Source organism: Psittacula echo (assembly GCF_963264785.1).
Source record: "Psittacula echo genome assembly, chromosome: 11".
Lineage (NCBI taxonomy): Eukaryota > Metazoa > Chordata > Aves > Psittaciformes > Psittacidae > Psittacula > Psittacula echo.
Window position 1 is genome coordinate 12,207,879 of NC_137746.1, and position 17,442 is coordinate 12,225,320.

Below are 17,442 nucleotides of genomic sequence, written 5' to 3' on the forward strand. Positions count from 1 at the left end.
ACAAAACCAACCAACCAAAAAACCTCCCCCCAAGCCAAACAAACTGAGAAAAGAGAAAGGAAAAAGAGCTTAAGGGTTTCAAAGAAAAGAAATTACTATTTCATCAACAAATCAGTGCTCAGTGGTTCAGAAAACAGCGAATTTTTTGATACTACATTTTCAATAGTTTATCCTTCAACTGCTCTTAATCAGCTAAACAAACTAAAAACTGCACAATAGACAGGGGCAACATAGCCCAGGTCCTCTATTTCTTTGAGAAGAAATTATTTTTCAATATGAGTAATTGAATCATCTTATATCTTGCTCTGTAAGAGAAACAAATGCTTCTGATACTTTACTGAACAGACAGTAAGAGGCTTTTTGTAATGACTCAGAGTCTCATTTTTGCTTAAGTTTTTAATCATCCTCATCTATTGCCTGAAGAACACTGTCTTTCAATTAAGCATTTGTATCATGAGAAAGGGATCAGCGATACAGCAGATAAAGCGTTTTGTAGCAGTTCAAAGCACACATCCAAGCATTGCTCCAGAGTCAGGCCAAAGGCTAAAAGGCTACTTCCTGCTAACCTATTTTCCTGGCCTTCCATAAAGGAGAGCCAGGCATAATGCTGTTAGGCAAACCCTTGCACTTGGCTGATATCCTTATCTGTGAAACATGAAATAACAGCTTCCCGAAAAAGTTATGCTCACAGTTAAATTCTGTGCATTTCCCAATGGCATCCCATTTTTACTCAAAAAAAAAAAGACATTTCCCCCACCCTAACTATTTTAATCCCTTTATTGCTGGATGTGAAGCGCTTACTAATAATGGTATAATAGCAATAATTTTTCCTTCTTACATTAATTTTCAATTCCTGAATTTTTTATTCTTCTTTCTTTTGTCTGACTCTACTTATCTGCATGTCTTTCACTTTTTTGCTTGACAACAGACATGAAAGGGCACACTGAACAGGTTTGTTGTAAGTAAATTGATGTTGCTGCACATTAAAAAACAAATAAAATCCAGAACAGTTTCTATTTGAAAAGTATTCAAGCTGCTGCATGTTGAGTATTGCTCTACAAAGTAGATACTAATGTTAGCATAGCAAACCAACTAAGTAACTATGAATCCCTCTTGTGTCAAACACTTTCTGGGTAGAACTTCTTAATCTGTTTGTTTAAAACATAAAAGTGAGGGTACAGAAGCAGTTTACAGCAAGAGGATAGCTTGTCTTGCTATCCTAGACATCTGGGTGCTGTGTATAGTTTGCATATAGTGTTTGCCTTAACTTCTGCAGGGCAATCCTACCTCTCTGTACGTCACCTTTTGCGCAATTCTGAAGTTTATAGAACACACTTCTGATTTTTTCTGGTGATAAAATGCTATAGAAGGGCTTTGCCCAGCTGGCTCTCTGCCACATCAGCCTAAAGAAACCAGGTTAGCAAAAATAATCCACAGGAATCACAGACTTGTAGTAGTTTTTCAATAATTCCCTATGAAACATACATTACACATTAAGCTTCAGGTTCTGCCCATTCACTAATTACAAAGGAGACAGTGAGTCAGTAAAGCCAAATGACCTCCTTCAGATCAGAGTAAAAGTTTTACTTAGCACATGGACTAGACTTCGGGAATTACTAGAATCCCAGACCTGCATTCAGGAGAAGAGACTGTCCCTCTGTCCCAAGAAGCATTGAATTTGGTGAAGAAACACATTTACTTTCCCTGACAGAACTATTCAGCTGGAGCTGTAAGATTAACAATTTCCTACAGTACAAAGGTTTTCCACAATTCTGTAGAGAGTTACCGACGGATGAAAGGACGAAAAGTACTTCAGAAGGAGCCTGCTGCACCCCACAGCAGCACAGACCCAGTTGCCTAAAAAGATTTCTCAAATGAAGCAATGTCCTTTTAGCAATTCCTGTAACTGGGAACAGTGCCCATTTTCTGTTCAGTGATTAAAGTTCATAGCACAAGCTCCGGTTGCTAAATAAACAGATGAGCTTCATAAATATAAGATGATCTGACGAGAAACATACAAAAAGGGCAAACACATTTATCCAGTAAAATAAACAAGATGTGGTGATTTTCAATAGGCGGAAAGTTAATTCTTATACCACATAGCATCAGGGCTGTGAAACATCAAAGACATTATCCAAGATAAAAGTTTCTCAGTACCTTCTGTCATTTACCAGTCAATTTATCAACAGCACACTTGGAAAGTCTTCCCTTAGTGTCCCAGGCTAATGGGTGGCATGAAAATGCCCATCAGAGTACAGTGCTGACAAAAAGAAGCAGTTAGCCTTGAAGAGTTGAAGTCTGCCGGAATTTGTTCCTGGATTCATCATATCTTACCAGGAGGCCTGAGCTAAACAGACTTTATAAAGTAATTTCTGGGAAGAAAGAATCATAAAAAAATCCTGCTGTGGTTGGAGATTGTGGGGTAACATGAATAAATTATTGACTTTGTGTCAACAATTTCATTTCACATTCTTGGATTCAATAAAAAGAGATCTCAAACGAAAACTGGGTCAAAATGCATGGTGAATGGGAGGAAATAATTATTGTTCTGCTCCTTAGCGAGATTAAACTAATTCTTCATGTGCACCCCACAGCATGCCCATGAGTCCTAGATTGTCTTAGAGAACTTTATAAAACATAATGTTCTGAGATTCTCAGTTCTACACTGAAGTACTGAAGTACACAGGTGTACTTCACCTATACAATCTAATTTTGCAAATAGAAAACCTATGCTGTTTTAAGCTATCAAAGATTACTCCAGCTTTTACATGGAAAAACCTCACAAAATGTTTTCCATTTTATGGCCATGACTTCATGGATAGAAGCTAATGCTATAAAACTTTTAAAAAATGACAATAAAGGAGCAGATTTAGGACTTGAAGAAGGCACTAGATCGGAAAGGAACCAATTCTGAAACCTGCCCATAGGTCAAAGTGCAGTACAACCTGACTAACTATATTTCTAAACAAGAGGCATTATCTGAGAACAAGAAGATACTATAGAGTAGCTGGGAAGGTTGTTTTTGTGATGTGGACATCAGCTCAGCAGCATCAATGATGTCATTCAGTAGCAGCCAGTCCTGTAACAAGCTCTCATTATCAAGCAGCTACAGTCTTTCGCCATAGTCCCAGTCTCTCAGGATTCCAATACTACTTTAAGAAAGCAATGAGCATCTTTTAAAGATAATGGGGGTGGAAAATTTCTGAAGTCTAATAAAATGCATCTTTAAACCATTTTGGTATTCCAAATTCCTTAACATTAGCAATAGATCCTATCTTTTAATGTGCTAAAACTGTCCATAGTATCCTAACAAGGAAGCTAGTCTCTCAATAATAAAAACGAATATTTAAATTCTGTAATCAATTCAAGTTTATGTGAACTTTAAGTAAGTACCAGAACTTTAAAAATGCATTATACATCTATATAAAAGGTTTAGGATTTCTTTTAACTTGCCTTTTTTAAATCTGTTTCAATTTTATAATGACCTGTACCAAATGAAGAAATAAAAGCTTTGGATTATTGTATTGAGGAAAATCCAATATCTTTTTAAAACTGCCTTGAACAAAATACGATTGCTATGTTTTTGCCTGGCACTAGCTGGAATGAACAGGTAACTCTAAGGTCACTTACTGGCTGCTAATCATTAACATTAGTTTCTAAGGACTCATATTAACTTACCACGTTTCAGGAAGGCACAGCCTATATCATCTTTTTTTGCTGCCATTGTCTCCTTACATGACCATGTAGCTCTTGAGGTAACACGATAGAAACCTGCTTCTCTTTAGGTCTTAATGGTGTTTTAAAAATTCAGACAGTTAGGATGGAACTCAGTTCCATGAGGTCATGATTTTGCAGGTGCCTGAGCCAAAACCAGAGGTTCGCATTTAATTGCTCTTTGTCTTTAGTTGTTAGCTTCTGCTGCTGCCTGCTAAACCATTGCACTTTTTCTGTGAAGCAACATTAAATGCCTTGGCAGGTAATAGATCTCAAAGAAAGCTCTGATAAAGCAATACACAAACCAGTTGTAGCCTTGTAATGTAGTTATGGATTTTCTTCTACAGAGACTGAGGACCCTCACTGTAGCAATACACACTGACTGACTAGAATTTCTAGCTCACTGCTTTTTTGACTTTCAAGTGCTGCTGCCTGGACCAGATGAGTGTTGAAAACTTGACGTTCTCTTTTACATTTAGCCAGTAGGGCATGTCCCATGTTTTTTCACCACACAATCAGCATGATCACCATAAATTAATTAACATTTTAGTTATTCCTTCACAGTTTTGGAGCCACTCCTTTCAAGCAGTTGTGTGGTGACATAGCAAACCTGTTTACTGCTGGTTAAGGCCATTGTCTCAGCTCACTGGAAGTCTGAAGAATGCCTCAGCTTGCACAAACAAACGGCACTTCAGTAAAACCCACTGATAATTCAAGTATCCATAGGTAAAGTAGGCACAAAAATTACTTAGTCCTGAAGTAAGTACAGGTGACAGAATGATTGGATCTGTCCTAATGGATACTGACTTGCAATAACATCATACCACAGAATAATCCTGCAGTCATTGTAACTTATTCATACTGCTACTTTTATAAGAAATAATTACTGTATCAGTTGCTCGAAGTTCATGCTTTGTGGCTGTCACAGGAATGCACCTCAGCCATTCAAGAAGTCAGTTCATCACTTCCAGGTGATGAAATTAATAGAATCATAGAATCATAGAATAGTTAGGGTTGGAAAGGACCTTAAGATCATCCAGTTCCAACTCCCCTGCCATGGGCAGGGACACCTCACACTAAACCATGTCACCCAAGGCCTCATCCAACCTGGCCTTGAACACCGCCAAGGATGGAGCATTCACAGCCTCCCTGGGCAACCCATTCCAGTGCCTCACCACCCTCACAGTAAAGAATTTCTTCCTTATATCCAATCTAAACTTCCCCTGTTTTAGTTTTAACCCATTACCCCTTGTCCTGTCACTACAGTCCCTGATGAAGAGTCCCTCCCCAGCATCCTTGTAGGCCCCCTTCAGATACTGGAAGGCTGCTATGAGGTCTCCACGCAGCCTTCTCTTCTCCAGGCTGAACAGCACCAACTTTCTCAGCCTGTCTCCATATGGGAGGTGCTCCAGTCCCCTGATCACCCTCGTGGCCTCCTCTGCACTTGTTCCAACAGCTCCATGTCCTTTTTATGTTGAGGACACCAGAACTGCACACAATGCTCCAAGTGAGGTCTCACGAGAGCAGAGTAGAGGGGCAGGATCACCTCCTTCAACCTGCTGGTCACGCTCCTCTTGATGCAGCCCAGGATACGGTTGGCTTTCTGGGCTGTGAGCGCACACTGAAGCCGGCTCATGTTCATTTTCTCATCGACCAACACCCCCAAGTCCTTCTCTGCAGGGCAATGCACTGTTCAGACAAAGCACCACTGAGATGTAGTAGCCTTGATATTGCTATACCCAGGAAAATTTTGCCTGGGGGAAAGTGATAGGACTTGAACTTGGCCACAGGATTTAGGCTTTCTCTTTTTTCGATGTATAAAATGAACTCACTGAAACTTCCAGCAGGCTCCTAGTCTTTAAAGTTATGATTTGTTAGAAAACAAAAATAATAAACAGAAAGAAAAGGCTCTTTAAAAAGTGCTGAGCAAGACTTCAGATAAAAGCATTGGCAACAAAAGTCTTTTTGCTTATTGTGCCCTTGCCTTGCAGGATGGTATTTTCCTCTCATCCTGCTTTCTACTCTACAAGCTTTCAGGTTCATCCTGGGTTGAATGAACTGCATGTGATGTTTCTGGGGTCAAGAAAAGCTGTCTTTTTGATTTCACCTCTGAGATTTGACAGCAGGTCAATTCCTTTTTTCAGGCATGCTCCCTACTCTTCTTTGCTGTGTTCTAGGGGCCACAGACCTCTGTTGGTCCCTGCATCCCTGGCCAGTCCCCGTCGCAATCCCAGACACAGGGAGCATCCATGGGAGGTGCAATCTCCCTTCAGAAGGTCCAGCTGATCAAAGCACATGAATGTTAAAACAGAACCGCAGCCTTTGTCTTCACTATCCAGTTTCTCTAATTTTAAGAAAATAAAAAATTTACTATTCATAATGGTAACCTGTACACAGCAGATCTCCATTGCTGTCATGGAGATAAACTGCCACACTGAATGACAAAACTTCGATTGACTCAAATGCTTTAATTCTCTATCAAACCAGTGAGTTTATCTTAAGCCAATTCCAGCTTTTCAGCTGTTGGCAGTTCTAACTTCATGCAACACAGAGATGAGTTCTTTGTATTTCCAAATTACTGCTCTAGGACTAACGGAGTTAGTGTTGATGCAGAAATCTTTAAATGCTGTGAAACCTTACACTAAGCAGATAAAGAGTCACAGCAAAGGCCATCCTGAAGTTTTTGTATCACAGACGTCAGCACACCTACAGAGGAGGAGGAGATTGATGCTTTTAGGAACTGCTCGAAAACCACAGGGCCTGAAAGCATTGCAGAAGAACTTTCTACTGAAAAAGTAATCAGGCTGTTTCATTTAGGATGCCTAGTGACTTAATTAGTTATGTGACAGCTCTACAGGATGATTCAAAGCATGTAAACTAGGCTTCTCTGAGTCGCTGTCTCAGATATCCAAGTTTAGGTGATTAAAATTAAGTAACATGAATAATTTATATAAGGTTAATGTTTGTATGGCTGCTGCTGTCTGATGTACGTGCATTCGGTCAAGTGTGTTGCTGTTCCATCTTGAACTGGGCATAGTCCTTGCATTTGTATCTGAGTGACTATTGAAACTCTGAGGGGAAAAAAAAAAAAAAAGGTTAAACTTTCTAGAAGTGTGAGATTCTGTCTGGAAGCTAGGAAGTTCAACAAAGCCAAGTGCAAGGTCCTACACCTGGGTCGGAGCAATCCCAGGCGAAGCTACAGTAGAGAAGAAATTCATAGCAGCCCTGCAGGGAAGGACTTGGGGGTGTTGGTCGATGAGAAAGATAACATGAGTTGGCAGCATGCGCTCACAGCCCAGAAAGCCAGCCGTATCTTGTGCTGCATCAAAAGGACCGTGACCAGCAGGTTGAAGGAGCTGATCCTGCCCCTCTACTCTGCTCTCGTGAGACCCCACTTGGAGTATTGTGTGCAGTTCTGGTGTCCTCAACATAAAAAGGACATGGAACTGTTGGCCCAGAGGAGGCCATGAGAATGATCAGGGGACTGAAGCACCTCCCATATGGAGACAGGCTGAGAAAGTTGGTGCTGTTCAGCCTGGAGAAGAGAAGGCTGCGTGCAGACCTCATAGCAGCCTTCCAGTATCTGAAGGGGGCTACAAGGATGCTGGGGAGGGGCTATTCATCAGGGACTGTAGTGACAGGACAAGGGGTAATGGGTTAAAACTAAAACAGGGGAAGTTTAGATTGGATATAAGGAAAAAATTCTTTACTGTGAGGGTGGTGAGGCACCGGAAAAGGTTGCCCAGATAAGTGGTAAATGCTCCATCCCTGGTGGTGTTCAAGGCCAGATTGAGCAGAGTCTTGGGTGACATGGTTTAGTGTAAGGTGTCCCTGCCCATGGCAAGGGAGTTGAAACTGGATGATCCTAAGGTCCTTTCCAACCCTAATCATTCTACGATTCTATAATTTATGTTCTGTTATAGCTTAATCCTAGGGGTATATCAAATCCTGGCCATACATTAATTACATATCAAGTAGTTCCTTGACCATTATAATATGTCAAGAAAATGAAATAATGGCTTTTAGCAACTGTGGGGTTGACATTCACTTACAGCTTACTTACAGTTAATGCTGGCCCATGTTGTTAGTAAGCCAATGACAAACCGGGAAGAGTTCAGAGAAAAGTAACCACAGTAGGTTTGGAGGGATTGACTGACAAGAAAGATGAAGAGAGTGATCTATACACAGATCTTGACTACAAGGTGTCTGGGCACAGCAAAATGAACATGTGAAACATCACACATATTTTAAGATTATAATTAAATGTTCTGAATGAAGAATAACTGATTAAGTTTGCATGAAACCAGGTGATCTCAGGAATTAAAATGCAATTAAAGAGGTATAATAAAGCAGAACATCATAGAAAATGCTTTGACAATTTTGTAGTAATGGAAGCTGCCTTGCTTGTAAATATTTAAAAGCAGACAAAGTATACTTTGAAGAACATCAGGAGAAAGAAGGCAATTAAATATAGGCCTGTGCCATCTCAACTGAATCTTTTATTCTCTTCTTTTGGTGTTGAGCGATTCCTTCTGACAGCACAACAGTTGGTATGCAATTATTTTGATTCCAGAAGTTTTGGTTCAGAAATTGAAACCTCCACAATCAAACATCAGATCTAAGTTATTGCATCTCCCCAAGACACTTCAATGACTATTAATTGTCTCCCATTTTCTCAATTAAATGTTCTTTAAATACTGCTTGAAGTGTCTTTTCCTTCATTTGGCTAGCAGACTAGATTTCCCATTCCAGCTGATCCTTGTGAACAGAAAATGAGAAAAAATGTGTTTAGAGGGCAGCCTATTTAAATTAAATTTCCCTTGCTCTGTGTTGAAAGAAGGCAAGTTACTTCATTTCCCCTAGTCTTCAAGAAAGTTTTAGATAACATTCAGCATTTGGTAAAGATTTTTCTGCCTTTTTATTTAATTGGGGTTTTTTTTGAACAGGAACCAGAGTTCTTGTTACTGAAATCTGAAATACTCTATACTCTCCAAGATTAACACGTACATTCTAAGTAATCTTTCATCTTAGAATGGAAGATCAGTTGCTTTATTAAAAAGAACATTTTGCTGCCACAAGACTTACAAAATTTGCTGTGTTTTAAAAAGGACTTTCACCTATGTTAAAAAATTACCTACAGAAGATGACTCATAAGGAAGAAAACTGGAAGACATTATGCTCTTTCATGACTTTGCAGGCAGCAAGAAGAACAAGAAATATCAGCTTCCCAAAGCGCTATAGAAGCCTGATTAAAATTATTCATGATATAATAAGCTGTTGCTACTGATCTGATGGCAATTATAATTACCAATGATTTTTCCAGACAGGGTGAATGCTATAGTCTGAAGCCCTCCTCATTTTCCTTTCCTTACATCATCTTTTTGGGCAATAAAACCTTAGTGATAGACAAGATTCTAGGCAACACTTATTCATAGATCAAAGTCTCTTTTATGGGATTGGATAATAAACTTTAAGGCAGGCCCACGTCAAGTTTTAGGTACTCATAGCTATCATTTGAATTTGGACCTGTACATATAATTCCATTACGGACATTTTTCTCTTATACAAAATAAGTCTTACTGTATTCCCCCATTCTCATGTTCCTACGATAAAAGGCTTTCAGATAATTTATATTTAACATGGTTGCTTTACGTAAAGCAATGATTTCTATGCAGATTCATTCAGTAGTACCTACTGCACCACCTATTCTCTTTCATACTGGTTTTAACAAGTGTTAAGAAAAAATCCATTGCTTCATGTGTTAATGCAATATTGAAAAGATTAAAAAAATCCAAATAGATTGCAATCTCAAAGGTAGGCAGAAGAGGCAATTTAGCCACCCCACCCAAAGAGCTACAATTATTGACAGTCTTCATGGTGGAAGAGAATAAAGCTTAAAGGAACAATATTTAGAAACTTGTAAAATGTCTGGTTTTTTTGGACAAGTTGGCAAGAAGAGCAGTGAGGTTTTGTTTCTGGCAAGTCATTATCTATATGTGGGGATAAGTTTGGTCCCTTAACAAGCAAATCCATTGTTTTCCTATTTAACCAGCAGGATATAAAAATCTGACAAACATACAAGAGAAACAAACAGAAATGACAGTGCTGTGTGATAAAAGCCAGAGTTCTGCAAGATCTTGCTTGTGAAACTGTACATTATATAAATCACTATTGATTAATCTGATGTACGTCAGGCAGCATTCACAGAGATGGAAAGTTTTGCTCTTCTGACTCTCAGATGTGAGATTTTAACAGGAAGAAGCAATTTTCCTCTTTGCTGAGAGAACAGTTTTGATACAATTTTCTTTGTATTAAAACATAATTTTCAAAATTCTAAAAGTCCTAGAAGCAAGAAGTGGTCATGAAACATGTTGAAGTAGTGAGCATGGACACATGTAGTTAATTCACTTAGAGATGACGGAGCAGACACATATATTACTATCTCCCATTTTTAAACAGCATTTTTACAGATTTGTTTTGCATACAACCTAGTAAAAGAAATACAACTGAGAACAGTGTACAGTGTAGAGAATAAACTTAAACATTGTTCAAAGGGTTAGGGTTTTAAGAGGTTTTCTTTCGTATCTAAGAATGCAAACAGGTCCTACGACAGCATCTGTTTTCACTCAGTGTTTAAAAGGCCATGGCCACACCAATAACATAAAACTCAAACTTACCTTCCCAGTCTGAAAATGAGGTTTAAACAAAAAAAGAAATATCTTTCCCTATATCAGAACAAATACCAGGTGAAATATAGTCCCTAGGAATTTTCCCTGTTTTATTTAATCACTGTGCTTTTCATGCAGTTATTTATTATTTTTTATAAACAAAGCCTCACCATTTATAAAAGATCTCATACAACTTTTTTTGGAAATAAAAGCTGTATGAAACTCACCTGCTGTAGATGTAACATCCCATGTGATTGATTTCTTTGTCTAGTTTATACCGCCGGAAGTCCTCCCAAGCATCTTTAATGGCTGTCATGGCCATTATAACACAAATCGGGATCATAGAAACTTCTGGTTGGAAAGCATTCACGACAGGCACAAAATTCAGCAGTGCAATGACCACAAAATAAATATTAGCAAAGCGGTGAAACTGCTCATAGATATTTTTAGGAAGAAAAGTCAAGATGGTATATTTTGTGGTCTTAATTTTATTGGAGTCATAGTATCTGTTTGGATTTTCCTTCCACTTCTTATTTCCAAAGCTCAAGTTGGAGATGATCACTCTTTTATTTTCATTTTTCTTCTTTCTTTTCTTTACTTTTCCTCTCTTCTCCAGCTCTTCATTCTGGATTTCAGTGTCCAGAGTACCACATTGGCAGCAGGTTTCCTTGAAAAAGTGTTTTTTCCATATCATTTTAGAGAAGCAGCCTGGAACGCTTTTCCTTGACATCTTGTTTTCCTCTCAAAACGTAGCCTCAAGTTGAAATCCAACAAAGTTATAAGAGTTCAATAATCCAAACAAACTTCTGAGTGGTAGAGAAAAGAGTCGAGGTGTCTGAATCCCAGGGCTGCCTCTCCTTCCACCCCAGTCTCCACCTGCCTAGGGACAGGTATTATCCTGACTCAGCTGCGCCGGGTCCTAGAGCCTGCTGGGGAGGCTGCACCTTTCATATGACAAAAGCATCCTGAATGTTTTGTTATTCCTGTTGGCATACACCTGGAGGCCCTGTTCAGAGCACTTCCCTGGCATTGACTATCCGCTCACATGAAGTGTCTCTGTTTTAACACAGAACAGCGACAAAGCTGAAAGCACACACACAATTTTCACGGTTCACTCCATGAATTACAGAATCATTTTATAAGCTTGGGTGTTGCCAGGAAGTTCAAAGGTAACAGGCAGAGCTGTGTGTCCCAGAAGTCAACAGATGGTTGCTTAAGTCTCCATACTGACACTATTTCTCTCTTTTACTTCCTCTATCTGCTGTTTGTTTTCATCATCATAAAGTGGATTATTAAATAAACAAACCTATGATACAGTAGTTGCGGGAATTATACATAAAAATAGGCAATTGAAGGGCAGTCTACCTAGATTTCCCCTCAGCCTGATCTTTCTCTGATAGACCTCCTGCTTCTGGACACCTAAAGTGTCCCTCTCTCACCCAGTCACCCCTTCCAGCCTCTCATTTCTTCTTCCCCATTGGTCCCTGTGTCTCTGACATGTAAGTATGCTAGCACAAATGAGGGCTAGTTTCCATGAAAGCTAATGAGATGTGTGCAAATTACAGTAATTTTTTCTCTATGACCTGGGCTTAAGGAAAGGAGAAAAAAGGAAGAGATCTAAACATTTAAACTTTTTCTAAATGAAACCTCCTATTTCATTGTGTAGTGACAAGCTAAGTACTGTCAAGTCAAGTCAGTACTTGGACAAGAAACTATGATGAAATAAAAATGTTGCAATGAGAATTGCGCATGAAAATATTTCTTCCTTCTGAGTCAGTACTGAGCAAACATTGCAGCTTACTGCAGGTGTTGTACCATCTCCAACATGAAACTGTGCTGTATTGATCACCTGCGGTTACCGCAAGTCGTATACATTATTTTTCAGTTCCTCGTTATGCTTAGATGTAGTTTATTATTAATTTTGTATTAATGGTTTTAGTGTCAAAGTTCAGAAAGACATTGCTCCAATTTGTTAAACAGCCCCAGTAATCCTTTCCAGACTTGGATACATTTCATTTTCTCTCTGGATTCTTCTGCTATACGGGGAGGATGTTGTGTGTGTTGGCAAGCTGATTTGGAAACTTGGAATGAAAACTTGTGTATCAGCACACACTGCTGTGATATGAAACAAAACTTCAATGATCTCAGGATGACTTAAGTGAGAGAAATAAGGCATTTCTAAAGCCAAAACAAAACTCTTTTACAACCACTTTTCCAAACTTCCTTTACTCCAAAGGATCAGTGAGGAAATTATTACAAAATCAGATGAGCAGTTTCCACCACATCAGACACAAGGAAAAATAACTGGTTTAGTTTACTTACTTGTCATATACCCTGGTTTTAGAGAAGTTTATTGTCTTATCAAATTGGTGTTTTCTGTAGTCTTCAACAGCATCTTTAATCATACTGGCAAGCAGCACTACAATCAGAGGCAGCATAGTAATCTCCCTGTGGAAGACTTCCACTTGTGGGAACCAGTTCAAAACCACCAGAAAGAAGAAATAAAGATTACCCAGCCTGAAAAGGTATAAAATAAATTAAAAGTAGTCAGAAATTAGAATGTGTCCTTTTCTTAATGAACACCCCCTATTTTGTGTCAAAGGAACATTAATCTTTTCACTTCTTTACCCTCCTCTTCCTTTCCCAGAATGAATTAATCAGTTGCTTAACTGAGATGCTAATTTTTTCTTTAGAAGAGCCTGTGATGTACATTTTAATAATATTATAGCTACCCTTAATTTTTCCACTTCTTATGAACACCTTTTTCCTCTAGGAGCTGAAACTTCTTTAATGATCCCCCATTGCCTGAGTCCTGAAAATAAGCACAAAATCAAACAAAAGCCTCCAAAACCCCAAACCAGTGTAACAGAATGGGTGTAAAAACCCACATGTTCAGAATGGAAAGATCCATAAAGTGTTGCACTGGTGAAAGGTCAAACTATAAATGTGTAAATCTAATATACAGAATGAAAATTTCAAAGCTAGAAATGTATATACAATTTTCATTTATATTTATTATAATGATATTTCCATGAGCATCTTATTGACACAATTCATTATGCCAGGCACATAATTTCAAACCAGCACTTGGAAAGAAACCTGACCTAGCATTTGCATATGCATGTATACTGTTTATAAGCTAGTAAACAAAGTCACTTGCTTGCCTTTGAAATCGACAGAATTTCATAGGTGTCTCAACGCATCCAATGAATGTTTTTTCATCTTCTTAAAAAGTAAAGGTTTATTTAACAAAGAAACGGATGGATTTTTAAATAAAAACTTGAAATTTTTGCATAGAAATCTGTTCCAGCACTCAAACAGGAAGCTGACCACAACATAGAATCATAGAATCATAGAATAGTTAGAGTTGGAAAGGACCTTAAGGTCATCGGTTAAGTACACCCAATATTAACTTGCTTTAAACATTTCAGCGTGAATTAAGGGACATTTGGTTACAAATAATCAGCACCCAGATTTTAGTAATGTGACAAATACAAAAGCAGCCTTTCTCTATTGCTTTTACGTATCACTGTCTCAGCGAGAGCTCTTAAACCTCATGTATCACTGAATTATGTTTTTTACCTGTGAAGCTGCTCAAAAAGATTTTTGGGCAAAAAAGTGAACCACGTGTATTTTGTGGTCTGTATCCTGTTTCCAGAATAAAATGGAGAAGCTTGTTTCCAGTCTTTCCGCTGTCTCTCATTGTCAGGTAACACAATCCTCCATTTGTGTAAGTTGAGTTTTGGTTTGTCTCTGACAGAAGACAGCAGTGGTGTTGATTCTGAGGGAGTCTGGGAGGAACTCTGAGCTCCTAGTCGCTGCCAGCGGTACAAAGCAGAGTCCACAGACAAAGCCATTCGCAGCAGGGATGTCAGGCTGAAAGACAAATGCATGACAAGAAATAAAACCCAATTCCATTCTGGTAGTAAATTCACTTCATGTCTTTAAAGCAGCAAACAATACTCAGTGCATTGCATGTTCAGTCTTTGCTATCAGCACTTTCTCCAGAGAATGCACAGAATAAAGATAAAACAAAATCTTCAAAATGGAAATAGCTATTTCTACCTTGTGAGGGGGTGGAAACCCCAAATCTATTTTGTGTGTGTTATAACAGCAAACTACCATAGATAAAGCCAATTTGACAGAGGTGAACAATGGCTTTTCCATCACAAATTCTGTATCATTTCCCTCAGTCATAAACTGCTACCAAATCTATTCAGGTATTTTTCCTCAAATGTCTGACTTTCTTACAATACTTTTTCTATTCACACTTGCTTACAAAAAGGACTGATTCAGGTGCCGAATCTTAAAAGCTCAGATAATAAAGAACCACAGCATCAGCTTAATCTCATTTACACTCACATAATAGCTTTCCAGAGTCTCTGTAAAAACATATTTTAAATGGAAAATGCCAGCCAGCACTAAAACAATTCGCGTTTTATTGGTTGGAGAGATAAAGGAATTAAATCTCCCAATACTAATCCTATTATCATTGAACACTTGTCTTTTGATTCGTTCATATATCCGCAACTGTGATTGCGATCCAATGTGCAGAACACTCAAGCTTCAGCAGCACAGGTGTATATACTGTTATGCTCAATCTAAACACAAGTAAAATCTCAAACCAACAGCAGGAGTCTGGAGACTAGAAGCTGCTTTACAATGATGAGGCACTAAATGTGGGAAAGCAAATAGGAAAAATTACTGGCCTTGAGCAACTTCAAGGTTTCAGAACACAAAATGTGTGAACTGAACCCACCTCACTCAGACTTGAAATACAGAGGGGGAAAAAAAAAGTGAAACTTGGACAATGGCCATTTAGATCAATTCACTTAAGAGTGGGTTTAAACTTTATTTAATAGCAGCTGAATTTGAAGCAGACTGAGAATACCTGTATGTGTTTGTATCAGTCTAAAGAAACACATTTCAAATGCATCAAACCTTTGAAATTGTTTATACCAGCAAGTTCTTTGCTTCTCCAGCTTCCTCTATAAAAAAGCCTACTTTTTACTGCATGCAATATATGACTTCCTCTGGAAAAAATACTTATTCATATTTAAAATACATACATGTTTGAGCTTGGAAGGGGGAAAACATTTGAAGTGTGTTGTTTCATCAGCAAAGAAGTATTGCTTATACACTATTATTCACTAGCTGCTCAAAAATTCAGAGTTTAGGTTGCTCAGCAGTGCCTGGGGAACCTCTACAGTAGTGGGAATGGCTGGCAATGAAAAGATAGAAGATGCAAATATAATACACATTATTTTTGATCAGTAAGAATAAAAAGGAGCCTAAACTTGCATCAATATTAGGAGACAACCTAGCAGGAAAGAAGAAAGTACTCAAAGATATGTCTTTCTGAGAAATGATATTTTTCTGTAATACAGCTAACTGCTTACATGAATTTTCTAACTTACTGGCACTCTGATGTGTTATGACAGTTACTTTCTGTAAGGTAGGAAATCCATAAAAATATTGCATTCCTCTGGCAATGTATCTAACACATCTGTCCCAGATCTTTCTAAAAGAGCTTCATAAAATCCTTTTTCTGCAATTCTAATATATTTTACATATGTACACCCATTTGACTTATATTTTTACAGAGGTATCATTGAAAGAACCAGTAAGTGCGGGTTTTTTCAACACACATTTACTAAAGTGATTTTCTTCCATCTAGCATGTTTGGGATTTGTATATTCCACTTCAGCACAGGTGAGGTCAGAAATGACAGAGAAGCGTCAGCCATCGTTGCAGAAAGTTGCATTATGCTCATTTACCCTTTGAGTGCTTGAGGTGCACTATGATGAGAAATACAAAGAAAGCATGTGGCTGTGCTTAAGCTGTCAGACTCGGAAAGTAGGGGACAAAAAGAACTCCTCTATGTCCTTAAAATCAAAAAACCTAATAAGTGTGAGGAAGTCTGGAGAAATTATTCATGTAAGTCATACAGAGGAATATCCATTACAATCTCCCTCTATTGCTATATAATCATGGCAGTATAAGCTTTTAGTGTCTCATTGTCGAGTCTTCTGTGACGTCATACTAAATTAATGCTATTACTATCATTCCCACAGATTTGTAATCGACAGTGTAAAAAGCCTCAGTTTCAAGAAACTGTTTTCCCTCTTTCTTTCTATTCTATTATTCATGGATGTACTGTGCGTAGGTCTCAACGAGGCAGACACATTTTTCCCACATGGTTTTCCAGGCAGACAAAATTGGGCAATCTAGCCTAGGACCAGTTGTGTCCTTTCTTTTGTAGATGCCACTCAAGTTTTCCACAATCACAGTCGTATATTAATTATATGGATTATAATTAATCATTACTTATCTTATTCTTCCTTTTAAGAAAGGCAGTCGTTCCCTCAGTCAAGACTTTTGTCACTCTTCTCTGACCTTCCAGTGAAGCTACCACGGTCTCAAGAGACAGGCAAGAAGCTAAAACATGTCTGGATATCTCAATTCCTGAACTTCTGCATTTGGAAAAAAGAGAAGCAACACATAAGCAATTAAACTAATATCTATTTAAAGCAAAGGTACAGAAATGTGTCAGCTAAAAATCCAGTTACACTAAAATGTGAGATGAGAAATGTGTAAGCTGGTGTTAGCACAGGAAGTTAGATGCAGTAACCACATTATTTCACAAGCTTCTATCAATATTTCAGAAATGTGAAGGAATAACCAAAGCTCAAAAACACTTGTACCTCGCCCATAAAATTATAGAAAAATGTATGTCCAAGAAATTTTTCAAGACTTCTGTTTTTTGATGAAAGGGTGAACAATCACTGTAAGTTAAAATGGCATCATTCACATTGTCATCAGGAAGGTCTTGAAAGATCAGAATTTCTTTATAACAAAAGGAGGACTGTCATACTCTTTCTGTAGAGTCTGGGATGCGCCAGGCAATTCAGAGGGAGAACATCATTAAACATTTTTTTTCTTTTCCATTTGCATGTGAATTAAAATATCCAACTTCTATTAACTGAAAAGAGTGCATCCTGCTATTCTTGGAAAATGTGTACATTTTGCCTAACAGTTTTGTAATAGTACTCTGAAAAAA

At 38.2% G+C, this 17,442-nt stretch overlaps 1 protein-coding gene across 1 annotated transcript in view; it reads right to left on the bottom strand.

Annotated features, from left to right (window-relative positions):
• Positions 1-14,239, bottom strand: part of ATP10B (ATPase phospholipid transporting 10B (putative)) — a gene marked incomplete at both ends in the record, with an annotated part of 51,801 nt that extends 37,562 nt beyond the window's left edge. Inside the window, 2 exons of the mRNA XM_080626924.1 lie at positions 12,705-12,899; positions 13,965-14,239. Of these exons, the coding sequence (XP_080483050.1) occupies positions 12,705-12,899; positions 13,965-14,239 (470 nt within the window). The remainder of the gene's footprint in view (positions 1-12,704; positions 12,900-13,964) is intronic.
• Between the last annotated feature and the right edge of the window lie 3,203 nt (positions 14,240-17,442).